Source organism: Puntigrus tetrazona, chromosome 8 (genome assembly GCF_018831695.1).
Source record: "Puntigrus tetrazona isolate hp1 chromosome 8, ASM1883169v1, whole genome shotgun sequence".
In the NCBI taxonomy this organism is placed as follows: domain Eukaryota; kingdom Metazoa; phylum Chordata; class Actinopteri; order Cypriniformes; family Cyprinidae; genus Puntigrus; species Puntigrus tetrazona.
In genome coordinates this window covers 1025001-1051767 of record NC_056706.1, presented here as the reverse complement: position 1 = coordinate 1051767, position 26767 = coordinate 1025001, and the positions used below count along the sequence as shown (strand labels likewise).

The window sequence follows — 26767 nt, the reverse complement described above, 5'->3', positions numbered from 1 at the left end:
TGAATCAAGTCCAGAACAGTATGTTTGTGACGTGGATCTCTTTGTTTGTGACAGGTCCGCCGCTCCCACTCACTTCATCAAGTTCTCCCTGGATGGAGAGTTTTTCGCCACCGCAGGACAGGTCAGTGAGAGACTTTCTACTGTTTTGAGTAGAAAAAGGATGAAATTGTATCATTGAAAGTAATGAAAAAAAAAATTCTGCATTAAAAAAAATTCTATATATAAATATATATATATATATATATATATATATATATATATATATATATATATATATATATATATATATATATATATATATATATATATATGGATGGATGGATAGATAGATAGATATAGATGTAGATATTAATAACGATTAATCGAATCCAAAATAAAAGTTTTGGTGTATACAATATATGTGTTTGTACTGTGGATATATGTGCATAGACATGCATGTACAGTATATATTTAAGATAAATGTTGTATATATATTATATAATATATGTATATGTATGTATGTATATATGTATATAGTATATATATATATATATATATATATATATATATATATATATAATGTATATATGTATATGTGTGTGTATGTGTATACACACACACGCACACATATATATACATGTAAATATTTTCAATATATATGTGTGGATTTATATATACATACTTATTATACAGAGTACACACACATTATCATTGCCCTGCACTAATTATTTAATTAGTTTTTAACATTGCTTGTATTAAATGATGAATAATGTACATTATCAAGGCACTGTAATATATATATAGTAAGTAATTTCTTGTGTGTACAAAGAATATTTGTGAATTGAATGTAATTTGTTGAATTCTTATTGTTATTAAGATTATTTTACATTGAATTACTCAACAAGTTTATTTATAAAGCACATTTAAAACAAACAAATTGCTGTATAATCAAGAGGAAATACAGCAAGAAAAACTGAATGAAATAGAATTGCATTAGGTGTTTAAAAAAGCATATATAAAGCCCAACAGCTGCAAAGGAGAGAACACATCTTTGATGTAAAAATGCAGGATTTCTTTTCCGGTTCCTGCTGCTTCGGTCTCTTCTCTCTCACGCAGCTTGAAGAGCGTAATGAGCTTGTGCTGCTGGTTTCAGGACGACTGTCTGGTGAAGGTCTGGTACAGCAGCAGTAAATGGCAGGCGGACGTCACTAAACTCTTCACGCCCCTCGACCTGCGCTCCGGAGCCCAGATCAGCTTCTCCTTCATCTACCTGGCTCATCCTCGCTCCGTCACCGGCTTCTCCTGGAGGAAGACCAGCAAGTACATGCCCAGGTGAGCAGAGCTCCTTTAAAGCTGGATCTCGGGGCATTTGCTCAATGCAAAGATTCTCCTCCTACCGTTATTGTTCATTTATAAAGCACATTTAAAACAATTCAATAGCTTTGCAATCAAAAAGAAATACAGTAAAAACCAGGATGAATAGAATTAGCATTAGTGTTTAAAAAAACATACTCAAACAATATTAAAGGCTATCTTTTACAGCATGTACAGTGACTACAATTAGTCTATTTAACCATTTCACCCTGCTCCAAAGACAGATAACTTCAGATAACCATAACTTTCATTATGTTCAAGATATGGATGAAATAAAGCTTTATCAGAAGCTGTAAGCACAAATTTTCCTAGATTGCATACAACTTTATTGGACTGTGCCACTTTTAATGTACGTAGAAAACCTTTTTATGAAGCGAGTCGCCTGAAAGATTTATTTAGTGTAGTTTCATCGTTTATTTTATATCTTGTGTAATATCTTCTACCTTATACCGTACAGTGCTTTGACGTTGTTAAAAGCGCTATATAAATAAAAATGATTGATTGATGATATTGCTGTGAAAGCAGTCTGTAAGAACACGCTGCTGCTGCTGCTTTCAGAGGCGGTGTGTGTAACGTGCTGCTGACCTGCTGCAAGGACAGTGTGTGTCGTCTGTGGGCCGAAACGCTTCTGCCCAGCGACTGTCTGCTGTCTGGACTCAGACACACTCACAGCAGCAATGACGTGATGAAGAATAACGGCATGAAGAAGATCTCCAGCGACAGCCGAGCGCAGAGCCAGAGCCCGCTGGAGGTCAGGATTTATAACGTTCCTCAAAGTAGAAACACAAGGCCACGCTTGATGATGTGGTTTTTAGGTTTCTTTTAGCCTCCATAGTTAAAGCCACTAGTCTTTTCATGCTGAAAAACAGAACGTCAAGGCAGAGATGATGCTGTTTGACAAAACTGAAACCGAGCCATTCAAGAATGCATATATAGTACTCTGTAGTGAAAAAAATTACTCTCTTAGTGTTTTTGTCTTGTTTTGTAATATAAATATATACAAATCAAGATGAATTTATTGTGTGTGTATACACACATATATAAACACATATATACATATACACACACACACATATATATATATATATATATATATAATAATTATTGTTATCTTTTTAGGTGTTAGTTTTTCTTAAAACAAGCAAATATTAAGATAATTTGTCTTACCCATTTTTCTTTTCTTTTTATCTTTTTTTCAAAAAAAAAAAAAAAAAAAAAAAAAAAAAAAATATATATATATATATATATATATATATATATATATATATATATATATATATATATAAAAAAATATATATATATATATATATATATATATATATATTTACTTTTTACTTGTCAAATAAATGCATCTTGTACATTTATACTAGAAAATGAGACAAAAAACTCTTGCAAAATATTTCTTGCATTGTAAGCTATGCATGCGTGGTGCTGTTTTGTTTATAATTGTTTAAGCAACTTAATTATACTCGGTTTATGAACATTATGCACTTTTTCACAGATAGTCATGTTATGAACGTGTATTAGCAAGACTTTGCTCCATGCATGTTCTTGTGGCTTTTTTTCCCCCCTAACTGAAATGTGTGTTTTAATATCATTTGAAAATCATATTTCAGTGTAGAGTTTGAGTGAGTCTGTTTTGTGTTTCTAGCTGAAGCTGAAGCCGTCGTGGAGAGAGGAGGTGCGCTGTTTATCTCAGCTCTCCTACAGCGGTCCTCTTCCTCAGCAGCAGAACAAACACAACACGCATCGCACAAACATGTTACACGCCAACGCTCTGTGCCACTTCCACATCGCCGCCAGCATCAACCCAGCCACAGGTAACACACACGGGCTTCAGTAGTTTATAAAACGCTAATGATGAAATCCCAAGCAAAAAAGTGACATGCATGCTGGATGCATACTGATATAAAAACTATAATCAAACTTGTGCACGATGCACATTTCTATAAATTGTGCTTTAATGCCATCTTTGATAAGGATTGTATGATCTTTAAATGCTAGACATTTACTTGCAGTCTTTAGTTAGCACTACTTCCTCACAATTTTTTTAAATGAATGCATGCTTATTAAAAATATAAGTAAATAACGTTTAAAATTAACAAACTAAAATAAGCCTCTTATATATATTTTTACCATTTTATTTTTGCATAATTGCATTTATTTATTTATTTATTTATTTTACATTCTGTCAAGGTTCTGCAGAAGGGCCTTATGACTAATTCTGGTATATTTATAGTAATGTTCAGTAATGTGCATTGCTCCTGTAAACCCATACCCTTAAAAGACTCTTCAGCCCTCTATACAAGAGCTTCGTGAGGCAGACAGGATAAAGCTGACTAGACGTCCTCCCGCTCTGGCTCTGGAGTCTCTCTCTGTAAGAGTGAACGTGATGGTGATGTTTGTGTGCAGACATCCCTCTGCTGCCCTCCATCTCGTCCATGAACGGCTCTGATGAGGAGGAACCGGGCGGCCCGTTCACCGTTCACTGGCTCGATAACAAAGAGCTGCACCTGACTCTGAGCATGGAGGTGTTTCTCCAGCAGCTGAGGAGCGGCTCCGAGCAGAACGGACCCACGGAGCGCTACGGTACCGTCTGCAGCCTCTCATCCCTGTCTTAGACTCACTGTGTTTGCATGCGACAGTAAGGCGAGCGTTCAGAGCACGATGAGAACCAAGATGAAACAGAAGCGTTTATTAAAGGGTGAATAAGAAATGATAAAGAAATGAGGACAATGGAAGCAGTCAAAATCAACCAATGAGGAACGATCTGCAAGTGCCATAACTAGCCTCGGTTATTTTAACGCTGTATGCATAACAAGGTTTTTTATTATATGATAAAAAACAGATAAAATAGAAAAATAATTGAGCCAGTTTTTAGTTGTATAATAAATAAAATAAAACATTGAATACAAAAAGATTCAAGAAGCTAGTGTTAGTTTTCTTCTTTTTTTTTTTTAAGAAAATAAGCAGGAAGTAAATGAATGGAGTCGAAGTCTAAAAAAAAAAAGAATTAGAATACAGAGTGCTAGAGTTAAGTGGTTGAATAAATATGTGAGCAATAAAACGATGAAAGTGTTAATTTCGCCCCTTCGTTCACACTGAATGAGTCGAGCTGTTTCTGGAGGACATGAAGCGGTTTACTCTTCAGGAGGTGACTTTTGATTTGTTTTAAAAGCAGACCAAGTTGTGGAGAGTTTAGACAGAGTTTAGGGGTAATAGTCTAAATGAGATGAAATAAAAACATGTGCCAAACATGTGATTCAAAAATCATTAAATGACAAAAAAACGTTTGAACTTAAAACTTGGATCCAGGATTCAAAAAGAAGTCGCAAAGAAATGTTTCTTTTTCAGTGGCAGATTAATTTGGGCGTCATCTGCTTAACAGTGAAAACTAATATTATATTTCCTGAGAATAAAGCCTGATGGGAGCATATAGAAGGAAAACAGCACTGGGCCGAGGATAGAGCCTTGAGGGACTCCGAAGGGAAGAGGCGCTAAGGAGGAAACAAAGTCATCAAGGCAGTGCTATTAGTTAAATAGGACCTGAACGACTCCAAAGCAGTAGCCTTAATGCCAACAACCCAATGGCAATGTCCCAAACAGGAAAGCAGGATATTGTGATCAATGAAAAACGAGCTTTTGACTTGCATTATAGGAATCAGCAAGTAGCGCGGTTTCAGATAAAACATTTCTATGTTGTCTTCACTCTCTGTGTTTGTGGTTCTGTTGGTTTCATCCGTGTGTTCTGAGCAGATGCTGATGAGGAGGGCAGCGGTCCTGATGCTGCGTCTCTTCCGGCGCCGGCCGTGGATCATCAGGTGGACGTGCTGCTGGGAGACTGGAACAGAGCCGCAGACATGCTGTTCAGCATCCACCCGATGGACGGGTCTCTGCTGGTGTGGCACGTCGACTGGCTGGACGAGTACCAGCCCGGCATGTTCCGGCAGGCGCAGGTACACACATCCTCCCTCGGATTACACCTAGCAACGGCTCGGAACACTCCTTAGCAACCGCACGAGATCTGCGGATGTGTGACTCGCGCTGGAAAAAATAGTTCCTTCAGAATTGACAAAAAAAATGACTGAGCTGCAGCTGTTTTGGAGAAAAATCGACTTTAAGATTGCAAAGAAAAATCATATAGTAATGTTGCATGTTTTTCTCCAACTCTTTTCTTAATAGCATTTAATATATAATTAATATCAGTATAGGTGTCTTTATTTCATATTGATTGTTACGAATAAGAACAAAGATGCAAATAAACTGTTTAATGTTAATGTTTGATTAACACACAGATCTATATTCAGAACTGCTGATTAAATATAGTGTTTCACATCAAATATTTACCCAACCATTAACTAAACATTCATGTAAGACGTGTTTGTGTGAATCTCACACGAGATATATTTCTTAAAATAATGTACTTTATAGAGAGAGAAGCATGGGTTTGAAAATCATCTTTCACTGATTTAGACTCATATTATGGAGATTTGGATATGAATATTCATGAAGCTGGAATGCATATGAAGATTTTCGACCGCTTTCAATTGTCGTTTTGGGGTGAAATAATTAAAAACAATGTACTTTTTATGATTTGAAAGGGTTATTATTCGACTGATTGTTCAAACGAGCGGCCAGAGCAGTCTGCTGATCCTTCACCTCTGTCTCAGGTGTCGTTCGTGTCCAGGATTCCCGTGGCCTTCCCCACCGGCGACGCTAACTCTCTCAGCCGCAGCGTGGTCATGTACGCCTGCAACAGAAACGTGGACCTGGCCATCCAGCACGTCCGTCAGCGTCCAGCGGGCCTGCAGCACTCGTCCTCGTCCGCCCTGATCGGACAGAGCCAGAGCAAGCCCTCGTCCAGCAGCCTGCGGCTCAGCATCTTCACCCCCAGCGTCCTGATGGTCTCCAAACACGCCGACGGCTCGCTCAACCAGTGGGCGGTCAGCTTCGCCGAGGACTCGGCCTTCTCCACGGTGCTCAGCGTCTCTCACAAGTCCCGGTACTGCGGCCACCGCTTCCACCTGAACGAGCTGGCCTGCCACTCTCTGCTGCCGCTGCTGCTGACCACGTCTCACCACAACGCCCTGCGGACGCCCGCCGCCGCCCTGACCGGCCCGGGCCGCGGGAGCCGAGTGCGGCAGGACCCCAGCGCCGTCTACAGCGAGCTGATCCTGTGGCGGGTGGATCCGGTGGGACCGCTGTCCTTCTCGGGCGGAGTGTCGGAGCTGGCCAGGATCAACTCCCTGCACGCCTCCGCCTTCTCGAACGTAGCCTGGCTGCCCGCGCTCATCCCCAGCAACTGCCTCGGTGAGGACCGCGTCTTACGTTGAGTCGTCTGATTAGATCCGTAGCATCACGCTCAGTAATTAACAGACTTTCAATATTTTTCCTGTTTAAAATGTGATTTTTCTACAGTTACATTGTGTAATCAGACGTAAAGTGGAAAGTTTGATATAACTAGGAACATGCGTGATATCGGCCGTATTACGAGAATAAAGTTCCTTGATTATTACGCCGGAACGAGAGTATAGTTCCTAGCCGTATCGGCCTAGAAAATCACAGCTCTTCATTTTCCATCGCCCTTAGTACTACAGAAGAGTCACGTTTTGAATGGGGAAAGTATCAAAACTCTTTGGTCATTTTTGAGCGTGATGCTAACGGTCTCATAAGATTCAATGGTGTATGCTAAGCTACAGCTAAAAGTGCTCCCAGAGAGAGATTCAAAAACAGTAAAACTCAACTGTTTAACTCTAAATAAGTCAGAAATTAGTCTACTAATGAAAAGTAGTGCGTTCCTTTAAAACCGAGAAGTGCTGCGGTTCGTTTTGTTGCTAAGCAACCGTCAAATCAACTGACCTGTCTAATCAAACAATTATTGTGCGAATATTCGAAAAGTTTTTCAGGGTTGTGATTTTTATTTTTATTTTCCTGTAATGATTACCTGCATCATTATTAAAATCATGCAAATGGCGTTAAGATGTTACCTAAATAAACTGCTAAAAGATTGTTGTTTAGCGTCACATGATCCTTCAGGAATCGTTCTAATAAGCTGTTATGTTAGAAACCGTTTTGCTGCTTAATGTTTTTGTGGAAACAGTGATACCATACATAACATTTCTATAAGAAAAAATATAAATGAATCATTTTCATAAATAATATTAAAAAAATAAATAAATGAATAAAATGATAAATAAATGATAGAAGTAAATAATAATAATTTAATACATGCATTAACAAATTGAATTAATACAATTGATAAATGCAAAAAATGCTGTTCATTTAACTTTAATTTTATCTTTAAGAGTCAAATAAATGGAAATGATTTCTAACTGGGGCAAACGATAAAAAAATTCTGCTTTGCATCTCATGAATAACACCAGATTTTATCTATATTTTTATATATCAAAATTATAATAAAAATATAATAAATTTAAAGTTGAATCAAACATTTTTATTTAAAAATTATCAGTAGATTGATCAAAATAATCGCCCATAAAAGGACCACTTCCCTTTTTTTGATAGATTTTGATAAAAGCAAAGCTCTCAGTGAAAAACCTCTGGAGTTTAGATCAGTCGAGTCTGACAGACTTCAGAGTTCAGTACAGGAGAAAGCACTCTTGTGTGCAGATTATTTGTGATATTTTCAGAGATTTTTAATGAGCGAGCGGGAAACATTTTCAGGAAAGCATCCCTGTCTCTGCCACATGGAATATTCATAAGTGTGTATTCAGCTCATGAGTATTTAATGCGCGTCTTTAAAAGTTTAAGCGGTAAGGCCTCGCGTGTCACGTCCACGTTCTTCAGCTTGCGTCTGATTGGTCGATGCTGTCGCTCTATTCATATTTCATTTCCTTCCCAAAGGTGTGTACGGAAACTCGCCCAGCGCCTGCTTCATCGCCAGCGACGGACACTCGCTGAGGCTCTATCAGGCCATCATCGAGGCCAAGAAGCTGCTGAGTGAACTCTCCAACCCCGACATCTCCGTAAGAACCGGCCTGGCTTCATCAGCGCAGCAGATAGTAGAGTCCCGCTCACCCGTAGTGTGCTTTTCCTTCCAGAAACACGTTGGAGAGGTGTTTAACATCATCAGCCAGCAGTCGACGGCCAGACCGGGCTGCATCATTGAGCTTGACGCCATCACTGACTTCGTACGTATTAGAGCCAGCCTAAAACAAGCATTCACCACAGACACTGCCAAAACATTTGTTTAATTGCAGTAATAATAATAATAATAATCATCATCATCATTAATGAATTAAATAAATAATCAATATATATATATTTATTAATGTTTAAATGATAAATGTATTTATTAAACCAAATATAGATTATCATTTATAGATTACACATCTGTAAAGAAATAACACTATAAGTATTTCACAAAAACATTTTTAGATTTTTTTAATAACAATCATTATCATAATTATTATTGGTGCTGATGAATTACAATTAATCACGTCCACAATAGAAGCTTGTGTATATTTACTATTCATAAATACACACATATATAGATAATAAATACACACAGCACACATACACATAACGTACATGGATATAGATGTGTAATGAATGAATATAATATACAAGTGTCCCTTTTTGAATGGAATTAGTGAAATAAATCAACTTTTTGAACTTTTTGATATTCTAATTATATGAGCAGCACCTGTATATTATACATGCAAACCAAAAAAAAGTTTTGGATGCAATTAATAATTTATGCAATAAGTGCTTTTACAAAATTACTAGTTAGTACAATTACAAACAAAACTCTTTATTTGTTAAACCACTGAGCTTTTATTTTAGTGGAAAACTGCAGGAAAACCTTTTTTTTTTTTTATGCTTCTCTTTTGTTGACAGCAGATTTATAAAGTGTTCTCATGACAGATTCACCAAGACGTGCATGCTGCTTTTCTAAATGCACATTTTAAACGACTAGCTCTAATAGTTATATATTGGTTGTGAAATATACGGGTTGGTGATATACCTGTAATTAGAATGAATCTTCCTTTGATCTAGTCTAGTTGAAGTCTAGTTGTTGACAAATTTGCTCACTATGCTTAATAATCAGGCTAAATCATATCGTCTTCTCAGGCATTGTTAGATAAGATGAAAAAAGGGCATGTGTGTCTAACACAAGAGCCTTGTGTTATTTCCCAGAGTGCTCAGCTCTCCGTCTCTCTCTCGGTGTTTGTTCAGCAGGGGAAGGAGACTCAGCTTCTGCACGTGTTCGAGGAGGACCTGATCTTGGGGAGCGAGAAGGCAGACAGCTGCCTGCAGGACTCTGGTAAGGAGCGCTTCTCTGGTGCTGCTGCAGGGTTTCTGTGCTGTGTGACCCAACTCTTGTCTTCCGTTCAGTTCCCAGCCGGACGCTGTTCTCCGCTCGCTTCTTCCTGGTGGTGCTGGAGCTCACTCAGAGTGGAAGGTCGCTCCTGCACATGTGGCATCTACAGCTGGACGCCGTTCCCGTCATTATGGGTTTGTGATGGATCTTACGCTCTATAATGTGACACACTCTTGATTGGACTGATTGTGGAGGCAGACTTGAGTGCAAGTTTGAGCAAAACAAGTCTGAATAACAACATGATATGGATATATATTATCTATTTATTTACTTTTTTATTATTTATTTATATTATTTATTTATTTTTATTATATATTTATTTATTTATTTTTATTTTATACATATTTATTTTATATATATATTTTTTTTATATTTTATTTTTATTATTTTATTTTATATTTGTATATATATATAATTTTTATTATATATATTTATTTTTATTTTTATACATATATATATTTAAATGCCAATTTCTTGATCCTGCAAATAAAATATTTAATTTTAATTCATTTATTTTTTTTATATATTTTCTTTTCTTTATGAAGTTGAAATTTATATAATTCTTTCTATTTCTTATTACACCAAAGAAATATAGTATCAGCAATTTAATGCATGTGTATTTGTTATCTTTAAATTAAATAATGTGAGATATCATATTTATGGTCTTTATATCTGCATCTGCGTCGGCCGTCAGAAACGCAGCCATTAATTATGAGGTCACCTGTGAAGAACAGAAAGACAAATAAACGTATTTTGACCGAAGGTTAAGCATGTAGTCTTTATATTTGACTCTTTCTTTTAGCTGAACTGCAGGTTTGTGTCGTTCTTTCAGAGCAAACTCAAACTCCAGACAGAGAGGCCGTGTCTCCATCTCCTGCAAACGGCTCACAGTTTAACTTTGAGACGGCCGGCTCTCCACAAACCCCGAGACCCAACCTGAAGACGTCGAACCTCCAGAGCGCCTGCCGCCTCGCCCTCACCAACACCAAAGTGTTCAGCCAGGAGCTGGGTCTGCCGCCGGGCGTTGAAGTCCTGCGAGTATCTCCTGCTGCAGGTGACCTTTAATGAAGAGATCCTGCACTGATGCATGATTACACTCATTAGTATCCATCTTTTGAAAACGCTTTATGCAAATTATGAGAGGAACATCCATAAACTGTAAACAATCAGTGAACGATTTGCTTTAAGAACACACTATAATACATTTTTTTTTTAAAAAAACTAGGTACAGTGAGGTGGAATTATTATACTCCAAAATTTAAAAAAACATTTAAAATCGTAAAAACATTAACAGATTACTACAATAGTGAATAGCTCCAAAAACTTGTTAACGTTATGTAAGTAACACTTTCCAGATTTGTTCTCACACAGATAAAGAAAAATAGGTATTTTTTAGGGTTTATCATAAATAAAATCAGCATAGCAAAGCATAAATTTGCAATGTGTGTCATTTTGGTTTATATTACTATGAAACACGAAAATAATGATAAAAATTCTTTTCCATAGAAGGAAAACTTCAAGGGCTGTACAGTGAATAGAAAATCAGTCTGAATAAATGTAGTACGGTAGCTTTTGTGTGCGAGACAGTTTTACACCTGCAACTTTTTTTTGTGATCAGTCATAGTTTAATATTACAGAATAATAGTATTATGATCAAGGCTATGTCGATTATAAATATACTTGCCTTATTAAAATACCTGACACCGATAAACCTCATATTTTTTGCAATCGTATGTTTATTGTCTCCGAATTTCATCTGATGAAATTTCTCTGAATTTTATCCTTTTGTCCATATCAGGGATTTCATTGAACATCATGAGTTCTATTACTTCTGTGATGAATAAGTTTTTCTGCACAAGAGCGCCCTCTGGCTTCTAGTATGAATTAAAGATTGCATGTTTTTACTCACTAATGCTCACAAGCACTGTTGAGGTTAAAAAAAGCAAAGAGAAATAGGATTGCCTGAAATATTGTCTGTGCAGTAAATAAAGAAATTATTGTGATTTCAAGCCCATATCGCCCATCCCTAACGAACATTTGCGTGGCAGGTCATCTGAGCGCCTCGTCTCTGCAGCCGGCCGGACGCTCTCCGTATCTGCTGGCCACGTCGTGCTCTGACGGATCCGTCCGGTTCTGGCGGTGCAGCGCCGCCTCTGACCCTGACGTCTCCGCTGACCCGTCGTACGTCTGGGAGGAGTGGCCTCTGCTGGTGGAGGAGGGCCTGGCCAGCAGCAGCGCTCTGAGCTTGTCCGGTCAGCTCATGGGTCTCAGCTGCTGTCACACCAGCAGAGTGGCCGTCGCTCACCGGAGCCCTGAGCCCGTCATGAACATCAGCGTCTTCCAGTGCGACTCCACCGGAGGCTCTCAGTGGCTTCTGGAGCAGACTCTGAAGGTCTGCCACGCGGGTGATAAAAGCCTGAGTAACGGCAGCTCTGTGAAGAGACAGGTCCACTTAGACTGGGTCTCCAGAGAAGACGGCTCTCACATACTAACTGTAGGTCTAGGATCCAAACTTTACATGTACGGCATGCTTTCTGGAAAGCCTCCAGATCTGGGTCTCTCCGATTGCAATAAGGAGCAGAACGGCTCTAGATTGGTGCTCCTGCGAGCGGTGGACCTGGTGTCCTCGGTCGAAGGTTCTCCACCTGTTCCCGTCTCTCTATCCTGGGTGCGAGACGGCATCTTAGTAGTCGGGATGGATTGCGAAATGCACGTCTACTCTCAATGGCAGCCTCCGGCTCCGGTCAAACCGTCGCTTCATGATAGCGTGACGTCGCTTAAGCAGGAGGGACTCAGTCCGAATCCTTCTAAAAAGACCCTCACCAGATCCATGACCAGCTTGGCTCAGAAACTCAGCGGAAAGAGAACGGCGTACGACCTCCCGGCCGAGATGGAGGATTCTGGGTTGTTTGAGGCAGCCTATCAGCTGTTTCCTACGCTCCCCCAGTATCACCCGGTGCAGCTGCTGGAGCTCATGGACCTCGGGAAGGTTCAACGGGCTAAAGCCATCCTGTCCCATCTGGTGAAGTGCATTGCCGGGGAGATCGTGTCGATGAAGGACGCTACGATTAACCAGGAGCGCCGTCTGCGCTCGCTCACCATCAGTGCCAGCGGGAGCACCGCCCGCGATCCCAAGATGTTCAGCAAAGCCGAGAGCGCCGACTACACCGAGATCGACTCCATCCCGCCGCTGCCGTTGTACGCGCTGCTGGCCGCCGACGAGGAGACGGCGCTGAGTGCCAAAGAGCGGTCGGAGAGCGTGAGCGCCGAGGGCCAGAGCGACGCGTACGAGCAGCTCTTCCAGAGCGCCGGGGTCGGCGCCGATGACATGGACCCTTTCGATGGAGACGAGGAGGAGGCGTGCGCTAAAGTCATCGATCTGTCGAAATACAGCCCTACGTTTTTCGGCTCGGAGCACGCACAGGTGCTGTCGGGACACCTGCTTCACTCCAGCCTGCCGGGCCTGACGCGGATGGAGCAGATGTCTCTGATGGCGTTGGCAGACACCATCGCTTCCACCAGAACCGACGTCGGAGAAAACCAAGGGAAAGGACAAGGTCTGTATCTTCACTGGATTAACTGCAGCATTCAGTTGTAGGGACGTGATCTCTGTTACGATAGGATGGCGGTGGCCAAAATTATTACGTTTCGGAGACACAGTTGTTCTGAGACTCAGTTTGTTTAGATTTATCATTGCAAGTATTACCTGTTAAAACCACAGCAGGACTATAGTGGATCTCTAAGAAATGATTTATAAAGAGAGCCATTCACTCTGTGTCTAAACGAATCAGTCATTTGTACAAATCACATGAATGAATGACTCAATGACCGTTTTTTATTCAAAGTGTCAAGAGTTTTAGACTGGAAAAACTTTTTTTTTTCAGATATTAATAAAAAAAATAATATTAAAAAAAAAAAAGTATTAAAGGGTTAGTTAAAGCCAGTCTTTAACTAACTAAACTAAAATGTACTCAATATATATAATGAGCAGGTACACCATAAATCAATTTTCCAAACCGTGTTTTTGGCTTGAAACACACAGTTCTGTTTATTAACCACTGGAGAGCCAAAACTTACAGGTTTTTAAGAAGAAACAAGCTACTTTTTGTACAATCTATTTCTCACACAATAATGGCTTTGTGGGTTATATCTCAGCCGCATTTGATGTATGATAAATATGTGATTAGATTAGATTAATCACCACTTTGTGTACATGTAAAAAATAATGCCTTGTGATGTGACTCAGGCGGAGAGACTCTGGATGAATGTGGGCTGAAGTTCCTGCTGGCCGTTCGTCTTCACACCTTCCTCCTGACGTCTCTGCCTCCGGCTCATCGCGCTCAGCTCCTCTGCCAAGGTACATCTGAGAGAGTGCTTCTGAACGCTGCTGTAACTCTAACAGTAGAGAATGCTGCGGGTTTCTCAGCGAAACGCATGCTCTGGTGAAATGTGCGATGCCTCTCGTGTACTGAGCTCAGTAACTGTGGTCTGCAGGACTGTCCACCTGCCACTACGCCTGGGCCTTCCACTCCGAGGCTGAAGAGGAGCTGCTCAACATGCTCCCGGCGCTGCAGAAAGGAGATCCCTCGTGGCCCGAGCTGAGAGCCATGGGCGTGGGCTGGTGGCTCCGGAGCACCAACAAGCTTCGCAGATGCATTGAGAAGGTTCCTAACCTAACCTCAAACATCAAATATTACATATAGAGTACATCAAATCTCTCAGTCTGTAGCTGCTGATTATCTGATTATTCTTCTGCGCATGTGCATCAGATGCATGTCTTATTTAGCGTCTTGAGAAGACTGAACGAGATGCATATGCTTTATGTAACGTAAATGATCAATGATCTTCTATCTCATATCAGGTAGCAAAAGCTGCTTATCAGAGAAACAACGACCCGTTAGACGCAGCCTTGTTTTATCTGGCCATGAAGAAGAAAGCTGTGGTTTGGGGACTGTACAGGTAACCACACACACACACACACACACACACACACACACCTGTCAGTGAGGCTTCAGTCCTCTGAGAGCTCCTGTGTGTTAAAGGTCTCAGCATAACGCCAAGATGACGGCGTTCTTCAGCAATAACTTCAGCGAAGACCGCTGGCGGAAGGCGGCGCTGAAGAACGCTTTCTCTCTGCTCGGGAAGCAACGTTTCCAACATTCTGCGGCCTTCTTTCTGCTGGCTGGATCCCTCAAAGATGCTGTTGAGGTATGTTCAGTCTCTATATTCTTCTGAACCCTTCCTCTGTCAGGATCTTTGTGAGTTGTATGACGATGTTCTCGTGATGTGGCTGGATCAGGTGTGTATAGAGAAGATGCAGGACCTTCAGCTGGCTCTGGTGGTCTGTCGGCTCTACGAGTCTGAGTTCGAGATGTCCTGCAGCTATAAGAGAATCCTCCAGAGGCAGGTGTTGGGTCAGGACCGGCAGATCGCGGCCCATCAGGACCCTTTCTTACGCAGCATGGCGTACTGGGTCTTAGATGACTACAGCAGGGCTCTGGACACGCTGCTCGAGCCCAACACAGACTCGTCTCATGAAGGTGAGACATTATTATCCTAAAAATGTTTTCATTCTGCATTTGCATGATCTTTCACTGCATTTCAGTCTTTGTTAGAGTTGTCCAACATTCTGCATTAAAGCACTGATCTGGGTTTGATTTCTGTACATTCGAGTAAAACCTGCGACTGAAACGGATTTGATCTTCAGTTGGTTATTTTTTTTGTTGAGTAATAAAATGACATCAAAAGGAAACTTTTTTTTTTTTCCTGTGTGCATTATCTGTTGTTTTGAGGCAGCATTACAGTCATACAAAAAAACTGAATCAAAAATAACAGAATGTGCAGTACTCTGAAAATATGATATTCAGTTTCAGCTATAACGTACAGAAGAGAAAAGTGACATAATTTAGATCAAATCAGTTTGGTTTAATAAGTGTCAATGTTATAAACTTCATCACTTATAATGTTTAGTCAGTATTTAGATCAGTTCTCTTCTAATTTAGTTCTTTTTGTCGGTGTAGTTATATCAGTAATGTTGCTGAATATAAAGTGTCTTTTAGACTAATCTATTCAAATTAAAGGTGAGTGTGGTAGAGATTTTTTTCCTTACCACCTCATGTGTTCTTGACTGTGTTTTTGTCATGTTTTCTAGTAGAATTATGTAAACAAGTATAAATGAACTAAGATATGTGACCCTGGACCACAAGTGAAAGCCAAAAATTCACAGTATGGGTCAAAATCCTAGATTTTTCTTATATGCCAAAATCAAAAGTAAAGATGAAGATATTTTGTAAACGTAATTTTCAGTTAGTAATATGCATCGCTTAGAACTTCATTTGAGCGACTTTAAAGGTGATTTTCTTAAGATTTAGATTTTTTTTGGTCTCAGATTCCAGATTTTCTGGATCCTAACAAACCAGACATCAATGGAGCGGTTATTCAGATTTCAGATGCTGTATAAATCTTAATTTTTTGTTCAGTGTTTTTTATGCAGAACAGTTTTTCCTTAAAACAAGCAAAAATATCTGCCAATGGGGCTAATCCTATATTTCTTACCTCAGTGGTAGATTACTTTTTAAGACCTTGAATTATTTCACTCGGGCATTAAATGCAAGAATGTTCTGAGGTTTATACTAGAAAACAACACAACCATACTAAGTGATGTTTTTGACTCGATGTCTTTCAGGAGCCGGATCATCTCCCTGCAGTCCTGATGTTTTTAACTTCTACACCTACCTCCGCACACACCCGCTGCTACTGCGCCGTCACTTCGGCTCTTCAGAGAAAGCCAAAGTGGGTCTGACCGCTGAAGGCCGCGCCGTCGACTCCGTCAGCCTCACCGAGAGGAGGCTCTTCTTCACCGCCGCTTACGCACACTTACAGGCCGGCTGCCCCATGCTGGCTTTAGAGGTGCTCTCCAAAATGCCCCGGGCGGTGAAGCGCTCGAAGCCCAGCGAGAGTTCGCCGGCGTCTCTGAGCGAGCGGGAAGGCCAGGCCTCGGCTCTGGACTGGTCTCAGCCGGCTCTCAACGGCCTGGAGTCGGTGTCCTCGCTCTCTTCTCCCCGAGAGGACAGTCAGTCGGACTCGGTGCTCAGTTTCGACTGGAGCCAGCCCTCCGTCACGCTGCCGGACGAGCCTCTGGAGCTCAAGTGGGACAGCGATAAAGACGACTCGGATGAGGAAGAGTCGGGACTGGCGATGAAGACCATCCGCACGGAGAAAGACAAGGTCTCTCCGGAAGCCGCCTCCACCCCCAGGGATTACGGTAGGGCTGGAAAACTCAACAAAACAGCATTATGTGTGCCACAGAAGTACCACAAAAGTGGCGGAACAACAACAACACACTGCAGCAACTTATTCACTTTGACGCACAGGGCTTTAGACAACTCTAGTTTAACTCTACATTTTTATCGCTCTTATTTTGTGGAGAGAAAAAGCAAATAACAGCAAGCGTAATCACTTCAGTGGTGTACACCGGTTTAATCAAAGTATGCACCCCTCGAAACATGTTTTAGTGGTAATTTGGTGGGTTTTGTTGTGAAAACCTGGCAACCCTGCTTGAATATTCAACCCTGGAGTTGAATCAGAACTCAAGATTGAAGATTTTTATTAGTCATATGTTCAGATTTATGCAATATAATAAAAACAGGTAACACTTTACAATATGATGTCTTTAGTTAACGCATTAACTAACAAACAAACAGTGATCCATGCGTATAAAATAGTTTCTCATTCATTTTAAATTCGTTAAGTATTGGAAATTCTACGTTTGATTTCGACAGCCCTAGATTTCTGCTCTGAAGACTCGGCCGGGCTGAGCGAGGACATGCTGGCGGCGCAGCTGAAGTTCAGCTCCTGTCTGAAGATCCTGACCACGGAGCTGCGGACGCTGTCCACGGGGTACGAGCTGGACGGAGGGAAGCTCAGGCATCAGCTGTGTCACTGGCTGGAGCGAGCCGTGGCGGCGCTGCAGAGCTGCTGCGGATACAACCCCTTCCTCCAGCTGCTGCCCGAGGGCATCTCTGCCGACCTGAGCCAGCCGGACGATCCCGAGGAGCGGGGCTCCGCTCAGCAGACCCGAGAGCTCCAGCAGCGGCGCAGGCTTTGGCTGAAGAGGAACCAGCCGCTGCTGCGCATCTTCCTGAGCTACTGCAGCCTGCACGGCTCTCACGGAGGAGGACTGGCCTCGGTCCGCATGGAGCTCATTCTGCTGCTGCAGGAGTCCCAGCAGGTAACCTTCAGGATCAGAGCCTCCTACGATCAACACGCGTTTACTTGACAAGATATTTGACAAGTCTTGTTTTCGAAAAAAAACCTTTTTTTTTGTTAAAACATGCAAAATCAATGTGGTAAAATAATCTTAATTTAAAGAAAAAACAAGATTATTTTTCTTGTCCCATTGGCAGATATTTTTGTTTGTTTTAAAGAAAAACTAGCAATTTGTTTATTTTTTTAATTTTTTTACAGACACAATATCTTTTTTTTACACATCAATATCTTGATGTGATTTCTAGTGTGGAAGTCACTCTCTGAGTGTTAAAGCTTTAGTACATCGATAAGAAAAGTCTCAAAACCAAAGAGATATTGTTTATGAAAGTTATGACTTGTTCACATCCCCCTAAAAAGACTCGTTTAAACACTTCTCTACGTCACAGAGTGGTTTATTTGCATAACTCCGCCCAATTGTTTACTGAAAGAAAGAAGGCGGAGCTATTATTCTGTGTGTAGTGTTGCTGCGGGCGCCATGTTCTAGAGACGCTGTGTTTCCTGTGAAAGTCAAACTACTTCCTGTTTGGACTAGAAATCAGTGTTAAGTTGTGTTTATAACACTGTTCCAGAACAGATGAACACAAATATTAGAGTGTGTTCAGACTGATTCCTGAATCTATGACTAGAAAGAGACTGATTCTCTACAAGAACAGTCTGGAGCCTCTGACTCACAACCTTTAAGTTACGTGTTATTATTAAAATAATCTGCTTAATATTCAAACGTGAGTTTTGAGAAGTGAAGGGTAGTGCTTGTTGTTTGTGTTTCTGATCATGAATGCAGAATGTGTTGTGTTTCATTGTTTTTGTGTCATAGCACAATCGGCCAATCACAACGCACTAGATAGCTGGCCAATCAGAGCACACCTCACTTTTTTAGAATAATGAGCTTTCTGCAAATTGACCCGTTTTAGGAGGCGGGGCTTAGAGGGGAAACGGTAATGTACAGTATGTGGAAAATAATTTGTTTTTTGAAGCTTAAACCACATTGCATTGCACTAAATACACAAAATGATGTTTTTAACAGCAGATAAAGATTTTAACAGGCTGTTCAGAACTAAGCTCAGAATCCGTTCCAGAGGAATCGTGATGCTGAATCATTTCTTAATTTGTGATGCATTGATGAATCATCTCAGCCCTATTATTTCTAATAGAAAACAAGACAGAAACACTGAGAGAAGTCTCTGTTTGTTTGTGTTGTGTTTTGGTTCTGTGTTCATGTGTGTTCTGAAGCTCGTGTTTTTTGAATCATGGGTGTTTTCTCTCATCAGGACGGCGGTCTGCAGATCTCCGCTCCTGCTCCTCAGCACCTCTCTGTTCCTCTCTTCCTGGCTTGGACCGCCAGCTCCAAAACGGTGGTGGCCAATCCCATAGTGCACCTGACCAACCTCACGCATGACATACTGCACACCATCATCGCTCTGGACGCCCCGCCGCACCCGGATATCACGAACAACGAGGTGAAGCGCGCTCCGAAGAGCCTGTCCTCGCTGTCCTGACCGTCCTCTAACGAGTCTTCCTTCTGTCTCAGATCTACGTGATGCACACGCTAGCAGCTTCCCTCTCCGCCTGCATCTATCAGAGTCTCTGTGACGGACACAGTTACAGGTGGGTGACCCCATGACCTTTCATGATGGTGCTGGCAAAATGATTCACAACGAGCTATTTATTTTTATAATAAATGTGTCTCTGGAGCACAGACGTCTTCAGCAGCGTAAATAGACAACAATATACTGTATGAGTCAAAATTATACATTACTTTTATTACAGAAATCCTTGGGATATTAAGTAAAGATCATGTTCCATGAACATATTTTGATAATTACTGTAAATATATGAAATCTTCATTTCTGATTAGTAATATGCATTCATTCATTTGGACAACTTTAAAAGTGATTTTCTCAATATTATGATTTTATGCTGATTTTCAACCAGATAAATGTTTTCCCGTGTAGCTCTGAATCTCCAGCATGGCTCACATTAGCTTATCTTGTAATCGCTGATAAAGAGCGAATGACCCATGAATGTGCCGCTCATGTGACGTGTGGCATTTACAGATGAATGTGTGCCTTTGTTTGGATCCGCTTGCACTTTTATTCACGTCACGGCAGATTAGATGTGTTTAGCAGCGCTCTTACTCAGCGTCTGAAGCCCAGACGTGTTGGAGCAGGAATCTGAATGATTAAAGGAATAGCTGGGACTCTGTCTTCATTCGCTCACCCTCATGTCGTCTCAAACCCGTGTGGCTTTCTTTATGAATGCTCCAGACCAGAGAGCTTGCATGAGATTGAAGAGATGTGGGTTGGTGATGGATGAACTAAGCTTTTTAAAGTCACCATGAAATTAAAATCCATGATATAGATCTTATTATGAGCAATCTGCGCGTTTCATTTTTTGCAGATGCTCTGAGCTATAGTCTGAATCTTCTCTCTGGTGATGCAGGATTTCTTTAGTCATTTGGTCTGCTTAAGCCCCACCCCTTCATTTTAATACCAAGCCACGCCCGCTTCTTAGCATCCAATCCACAACTGATGTATAGAACCCGTAATGCGTATAAAGTCCCACCCCACATGTATGCTTTTTCATTTAGATGTCACAGTACAGAAAAATCTGTTGAACCTTGTTTTATCATGACTTTATAAAGCATTATTTTTTAAATATTTTTTTTTTTATTATTGTATAAGTTTGTTGGACCATCTGCATTCAAATTATGGCTAACAAGCAATTAATAAATATTAGCTCAAAATAATTCATAAAAATAATCATTAAAGACATTAAAGAAGTAGCTTTAGAAATAAATTTTTGATTTAATAATAAACAGTTCTAAACAAGGTATTTCATAATAAATAAAAAAATATATAATATATATATATATTATATTTATTTAAATATATATATATATATTGTTTTAATTATATATATATATATATATATATATATATATATATATATATATATATATATATATATATATATATATATATATATATATATATATATATATAAATTTTTTTTTATTTAATGAAAAAAGCTGGTAGGAGGCAGTGAGTGTCTATGAATGAGTAAATGAATCTCTAGTTGTTTCCATCCTTCAATTTTTATATGTATTTCGAAATATTGCAAAAAAAAAAATTGCTGGATGGAAATCCCAAGATGTGCATCAATCGTAAAAATTAGCATTAAAAAACATGTTTGTCAGGCATGATTTTGAGTTCTTTTCCTCGCTAGATGGAAGCCACTGTTTCCAGTGTTATGACTCATTTGATTTGTTCAAAAGCACGGATTCAAACGAACGGCCTGATTGTAATATGTGTGTTATTCCTCAGCCATGTGAATCCGTTCACGGGCATCACGTACCAGAGCGTGCTTCTTACCCATCAGCCCCCGGTGAGGAGCGTCAGCATGGAGGAGGCCGTTCTGCCCAACACCTCTCCGGCGCAGTGGCCTGGTAAAGCCCATGACCCCTGACCCCTGACCCCTGAGCTCAGGCTCCAGACTCACCCTTGTGTCTGTGCAGGTGTAAGCGCCCTGATGCGGCTGCTGAGCGCGTCTGGAGACGAGAACCAGCCCGGTCTGCCCGTGCTTCTGTGTGAGGTCCTGACCGCCGTCTTCCTCAGCCTGTTCGTCCACGGCCTGGCCACTCACTCCAGCCACGAGCTCTTCCGGATCGTCGCTCACCCGCTCAACAGCAAGCTGTGGGTGGCCGTGTTCGGCGGCGGCGCTCGTGCTCCGGTGCAGGAGAAGCCCGGCTCACCCACAGGTGCTGAGTTTAACCAGATCTGGAACAATTAATAGTTGAGAAGACGTAAACATTAGCCAACTTTTGTGTTCTCTCAACAATAAGAAGCAAACACCCCGGGTACCCTAGCGATCGCATAGAAGCACCCTAAGTAGCCTAGCAACTGCATAGTAACAGCCTAGCAACCTGTGGGTTCTCACCTCAGGAACCTTCACACTATGAGCTGTTCATGAAAAGTCACCTGAAATATTATAATTCACTTTATTCCTGTAAAATATTTAAAAGGTAGAAGTATAAAGTATTGTTAAAATACATTTTTGTTTAGATTTTTCTTATTTTAAAATAATGTTCTTCAGTTTTACTTTTTAATTAAAAGTGAATAAACAATGTTTTTATTAAATGAAATTGATATTTTTAATAGTTTTATTCACGTTTCTATAATTTGATTTATTTATTTTGAATAATAGTTTTATTCAGATTTTTAAAATTTTAATTTTTTTTGTTTTAAAGGTATGTTATTTCAACATGACATTTTTATAGTAAATGTTTTATAGATATTTTTAAATATATATCATAATATATATATATATATATATATATATATATATATATATATATATATATATATATATATATATATTTATATAGTTTCAATGATTGAATTGACTCTTTTGAGAGACATGGTTGTGAGAGACATGAATGTTATACATGGTGCACTTTCAGATTTAAATCTTTATTTGCGTGTCTCTCTGTGTGTGTGGGTCTCTGTCTCTGTGTGTGTGTGTGTGTGTCAGTGGAAGATGCGGAGCGGAAGCAGAGGCGTTTCCGGCTGCGTTCCTCTCGCAGTAACTCCAGAGAGGTTCCTGACAGTCCGGTCAGCCCCAGAGCTGTGGTGATGGAGCCGGACACACTCGTCTGTAGAGAGCGCTTCGTTCCGCCTGAGCTCAGCATCTGGGATTATTTCATCGCAAAGGTTTTCTCCTATTCTTCAGCTTGTAGTAGTTACACGCTGTTGTGTCTGTGAACTCATTGGTGTGTCCTGCGTGAAGCCGTACCTGCCTTCGTCCGCCAGCCGAGTGGAGTATGACTCTGAGGAGAGCCAGGGCAGTGAGGAAGAGGAAGAGGAGGAGGAGGAAGAGGATGGGGATTCCTTTGATCCCAACTCTCCGCTGGCAGAGCATTCCAACAATAACTCATACAGGTGAGCTGTGACTAGAACTCATGATCTATCATTAAAATCTCGATTCATCTGTGTGTATTAAACCTTCATCCCGGAGCATTCCGGACAGTTTAGACAAGAAACAGCTTCACAATCAGTCTTTGTAGCTGTGTGCATTTATTTCAGTCTTACAGTCATTCATATAATCACGTATAGTTTGGATGTAAACACTAATTTCTTTGGTAGCAATCATACATGTGTGTGTGTGTGTGTGTGTGTGTATATTATGACGACGATGATGATGATGATGTTTCTGTGCAGCTGGTATCTGATGCGCTTGGCCATGGTTCAGACGGTACTGTTCAACCTCAAGACCCTCTACCCGATGGCAGGTCATGACCTCTTAGGTAAGGAGACATCAGCCGCAGCGTGTGTGTGTGTGTGCACGCTTAACGTGTGTGTCTGTGTAACACTGTGTGTGTGTGTCTGTGTAACACTGTGTGTGTGTGTGACTGTGTAACACGTGTGTGTGTGTGTGTGTGACTGTGTAACACGTGTGTGTGTGTGACTGTGTAACACGTGTGAGTGTGTAACACGTGTGTGTGTGTGTGTGTGTGTGTGTGTGTAACACGTGTGTGTGTGTGTGTGTGTAACACGTGTGAGTGTGTAACACGTGTGTGTGTGAGTGTGTAACACGTGTGTGTGTGTGTGTGTGTGTGTGTGTGTAACACTTGTGAGTGTGTAACACGTGTGTGTGTGTGAGTGTGTAACACGTGTGTGTGTGTGTGTGAGTGTGAGTGTGTAACACGTGTGTGTGTAACACGTGTGTGTGTGTGTGTGTGTGTGTGTGTAACACGTGAGTGTGTAACACGTGTGAGTGTGTGTGTGTGTATGTGTGTGTGTGTGTGTAACGTGTGTGTGTGTGTGTAACGTGTGTGTGTGTGTAGTGTGTGTGTGTGTGTGTGTGTGTGTAACACACGTGTGTGTGTGTGTGTGTGACTGTGTAACACGTGTGTGTGTGTGTGTGTGTGTGTAACACGTGTGTGTGTGTGTGTGTGTGTGAGTGTGTAACACGTGTGTGTGTGTGTGTGTGAGTGTAACACGTGTGTGTGTGTGTGAGTGTGTAACACGTGTGTGAGTGTGTGTAACGTGTGTGTGAGTGTTACACGTGTGTGAGTGTGTGTGTGTGTGTGTGTGTGTGTGTGTGTGTGTGTAACGTGTTTGTGTGTAACACGTGTGTATGTGTGTGTGTGTGTGTGTGTGTCAGATCTGCCCGTGTGCTCCCCTCTGTGTCACGCGGCTCTGAAGACGCTCCAGCGCTGGGAGCAGCTGCTGCTGAAGAGGCTGGAGATCTTCGGAGGTCCTCCGTCCAGGTTCATCAGCACACAGCTGCTGGAGGAGAGTGTGTCGTCGGGTCCGGCGCTGCTGAGGCACAAAGCCCTGTTCGAGCCCTCAAACACACCCTTTAGGTACAGCATACACACATAAAGCGCTCCATATTTAGTTTTTTTACTCAGATTAACAAAGAAGTAATGTTTTCATTCATTTAGAGCTGTGTTACACACTGCATGAAAGATCATTTAAAATTTCAACTTTTTGAAATGAGTTTTTATTTTATAGCATGTTTTGATTTCTCACTTTTAATTGATACTGATATGGATTATATCTCAAGGTCTGTCTCTGAGTCGTTGATGTGTAAACTTCTCCAATCATTGTAGCTCTCGCCATCCAATACAATAAATAACTTAATGCTTTTTCACTTTTAATATGAAACATTCTTTCAACTTTCAAAATTCACCTTTCAAGCTGATATTATCAATTAATCAATCATTTTTATTTATATACCACTTTTATGAAAGCACTGAACAGTATAAAGTAGAAGAATTATCAAGAAATTTGGTCAATAAATGTGTTTTTGTGGCTCTTTAATGTGCTGACGGACCGCTGTAAGCCTCTTTACTACTAGTTATAACACCAATCAACCTGTAATGATTGATAAAGCTTTTAGTGCAGCCTGTTTCTAGTCGTGTATCAAAATAAACATTTTGGAATGAAACTAAAAGTTCAGCATACGCTTGGCCAAAAACTGCTAATAAAAAAAAAAGAATACTATACATAATTGTGTGACTTGTAAATAAATTTAAATTTACCTAACCATCAGAAAAATGTTTATTTATTAATCAATTGCTTAATGAGATTTAATCCACACTTTTTGGTCAAAGTGTGTTTCCACTCCAGTTCGTTAGCTATAAACTTTTAAACGATGGCTGTATTAGTTTTCACGAATGTTTTGTTTCGAGTGGTTTATGATAGTCGTTGTGTTTGGTGATGATGGTCAGGTCCCGGCGGCGCTCCGCTCTGCCCGTCAGGCGGCTCTGGCAGTATCTGGTCAAACAGGAAGAGGTTCAGGAAACCTTCATAAGAAACATCTTCATCAAGAAACGAGATCAGAACGAGGTATTTGTGCCGCTCTCTTTCCCAGAATGCACCTGCACATGCAGCCTGTTCCCCACCAGCTGCTTGATTTCACTCGTGTTTTAACGGTCACCCCCTCGTTAGTGTCTTTAATGCTGTTCACTGGTGTTGTACTTGTGTTAATTGAAGATGTTTGTAATTAACGTCTAATCGTGGACTGTGATGTGTGTGTGTGTGTGATTGACCTGCATGTTTGACTCAGGAGACTGTGCCGCCGGACTCCACACACAACCAGGTATCTAACAGAGCTTCTGCTCCTTCATCATCATCATCATCACCCGGTCGTGAGGCTCTTTAGGAAACACTTTTATCTGAGAATCGACATGAAATCACAGATCTGCTCAGTAGTGCGTAAACCTGGCTTCTTAACAAACGATCACAGCCGTACTTTTCAGATTCAAGACCGTGACTAGTCTTGAAGGGGGAAAAAAATATCAAGGATTAGCTGTTTATGCAAGCAGCGGTCTAGTCTCCCACAATGCACTGCAAACTCACAGTGAGGTCTGAACATCAAGTCCTGACCTAGATCTGTTTCTCTGGTGTATACCCGAGTGTGCAGCATCACGTGTGATTTCCTGTTGATTTAACGCTAAACCAGAGTGTTCCAGACATTTCTTCTCCTCTAGCGGTGTAGCTTTAAGAGAGTCTTTAAACAGAACAACATGTGATTGCGTCTGAATGAGGGATGAAACGATTCACGAATACTGCAAAGCTGCTTTGTATAAAGCTCTATAATAAAGGAGGCGTGACTTAATTCTTGGTACCAATTCAGAATGATTTTCTAAAAAATCTTGTAAAATTACTGGCAGTTTCTGGTTTTAATTAGGTCGTTTTCAAATTTAAAGCAAAACAGAATGGCTCGACGTGACGCTTCTGAAATTCAGGTTTATTTGTATAGCGCTTTTCACATTACAGATCGTTCTAAAGCAGGAAGTTAAAGCATGTATTATATTAAATGTGAAAAAAAAGAGACGCAGTTCTGCTCTCTGCCAGCAGGTGGAGCTTTTGAAACAGCAGAGATATAAAACAGTGCTGCTACTTTAATATGAAAAGAAACATCATCTAAACCTTTCTGAAGAGAGTCATAGAAACCTCCGGCTGAACATCTCGGCGCAAATCAACACATACTTTTATCGACTATTTAATCGTGAATCTTTGCATCGCTAGTCAGAACACTGCAAAAATGATTTTCTTACTTGGTGTTTGTGTCTGGTTTTTTAATATAAATATCTCAACGTGCTTAAATCAAGATGAGTTTACTGAACGAGTAAAATGAAGGAATAGTTCACCCGTACTCAAGTAGTCCCAAAGTTGAACACAAAGGAAGATATTTAGAAGAAAAGTGTGGGTCACCATTAACTTCCAAAGAAGAAGCCAGTGGTGACCCAGCTGTTGCTATAGCAACAAAAGAGTCTCTCGGCTGCTTCTTTGT

The 26767-nt window shown here is 40.6% G+C and overlaps 1 protein-coding gene across 6 annotated transcripts in view; it reads left to right on the top strand.

The window, feature by feature from the left end:
• Positions 1-26767, top strand: part of dmxl1 (Dmx-like 1) — a 41038-nt gene that overhangs the window by 6160 nt on the left and 8111 nt on the right. For 2 of the 6 annotated variants that reach the window (XM_043247203.1, XM_043247199.1), the window contains 30 exons: positions 55-121; positions 1133-1311; positions 1912-2104; positions 3005-3173; positions 3766-3942; positions 5110-5309; positions 6024-6663; positions 8218-8339; positions 8415-8504; positions 9553-9640; positions 9712-9831; positions 10530-10751; positions 11746-13254; positions 13944-14054; positions 14192-14361; positions 14559-14656; positions 14740-14905; positions 14997-15237; positions 16383-16961; positions 17479-17927; positions 19234-19422; positions 19494-19570; positions 21289-21410; positions 21480-21722; positions 22496-22674; positions 22751-22902; positions 23182-23267; positions 24128-24329; positions 25200-25317; positions 25538-25570. In XM_043247203.1, the coding sequence (XP_043103138.1) occupies positions 55-121; positions 1133-1311; positions 1912-2104; positions 3005-3173; positions 3766-3942; positions 5110-5309; positions 6024-6663; positions 8218-8339; positions 8415-8504; positions 9553-9640; positions 9712-9831; positions 10530-10751; positions 11746-13254; positions 13944-14054; positions 14192-14361; positions 14559-14656; positions 14740-14905; positions 14997-15237; positions 16383-16961; positions 17479-17927; positions 19234-19422; positions 19494-19570; positions 21289-21410; positions 21480-21722; positions 22496-22674; positions 22751-22902; positions 23182-23267; positions 24128-24329; positions 25200-25317; positions 25538-25570 (6991 nt within the window). Of the gene's footprint in view, positions 1-54; positions 122-1132; positions 1312-1911; positions 2105-3004; positions 3174-3765; positions 3943-5109; positions 5310-6023; positions 6664-8217; positions 8340-8414; positions 8505-9552; positions 9641-9711; positions 9832-10529; positions 10752-11745; positions 13255-13943; positions 14055-14191; positions 14362-14558; positions 14657-14739; positions 14906-14996; positions 15238-16382; positions 16962-17478; positions 17928-19233; positions 19423-19493; positions 19571-21288; positions 21411-21479; positions 21723-22495; positions 22675-22750; positions 22903-23181; positions 23268-24127; positions 24330-25199; positions 25318-25537; positions 25571-26767 lie in introns of those variants that run through there. The other 4 variants (XM_043247200.1, XM_043247201.1, XM_043247202.1 and 1 more) reach the window with 4 other exon arrangements.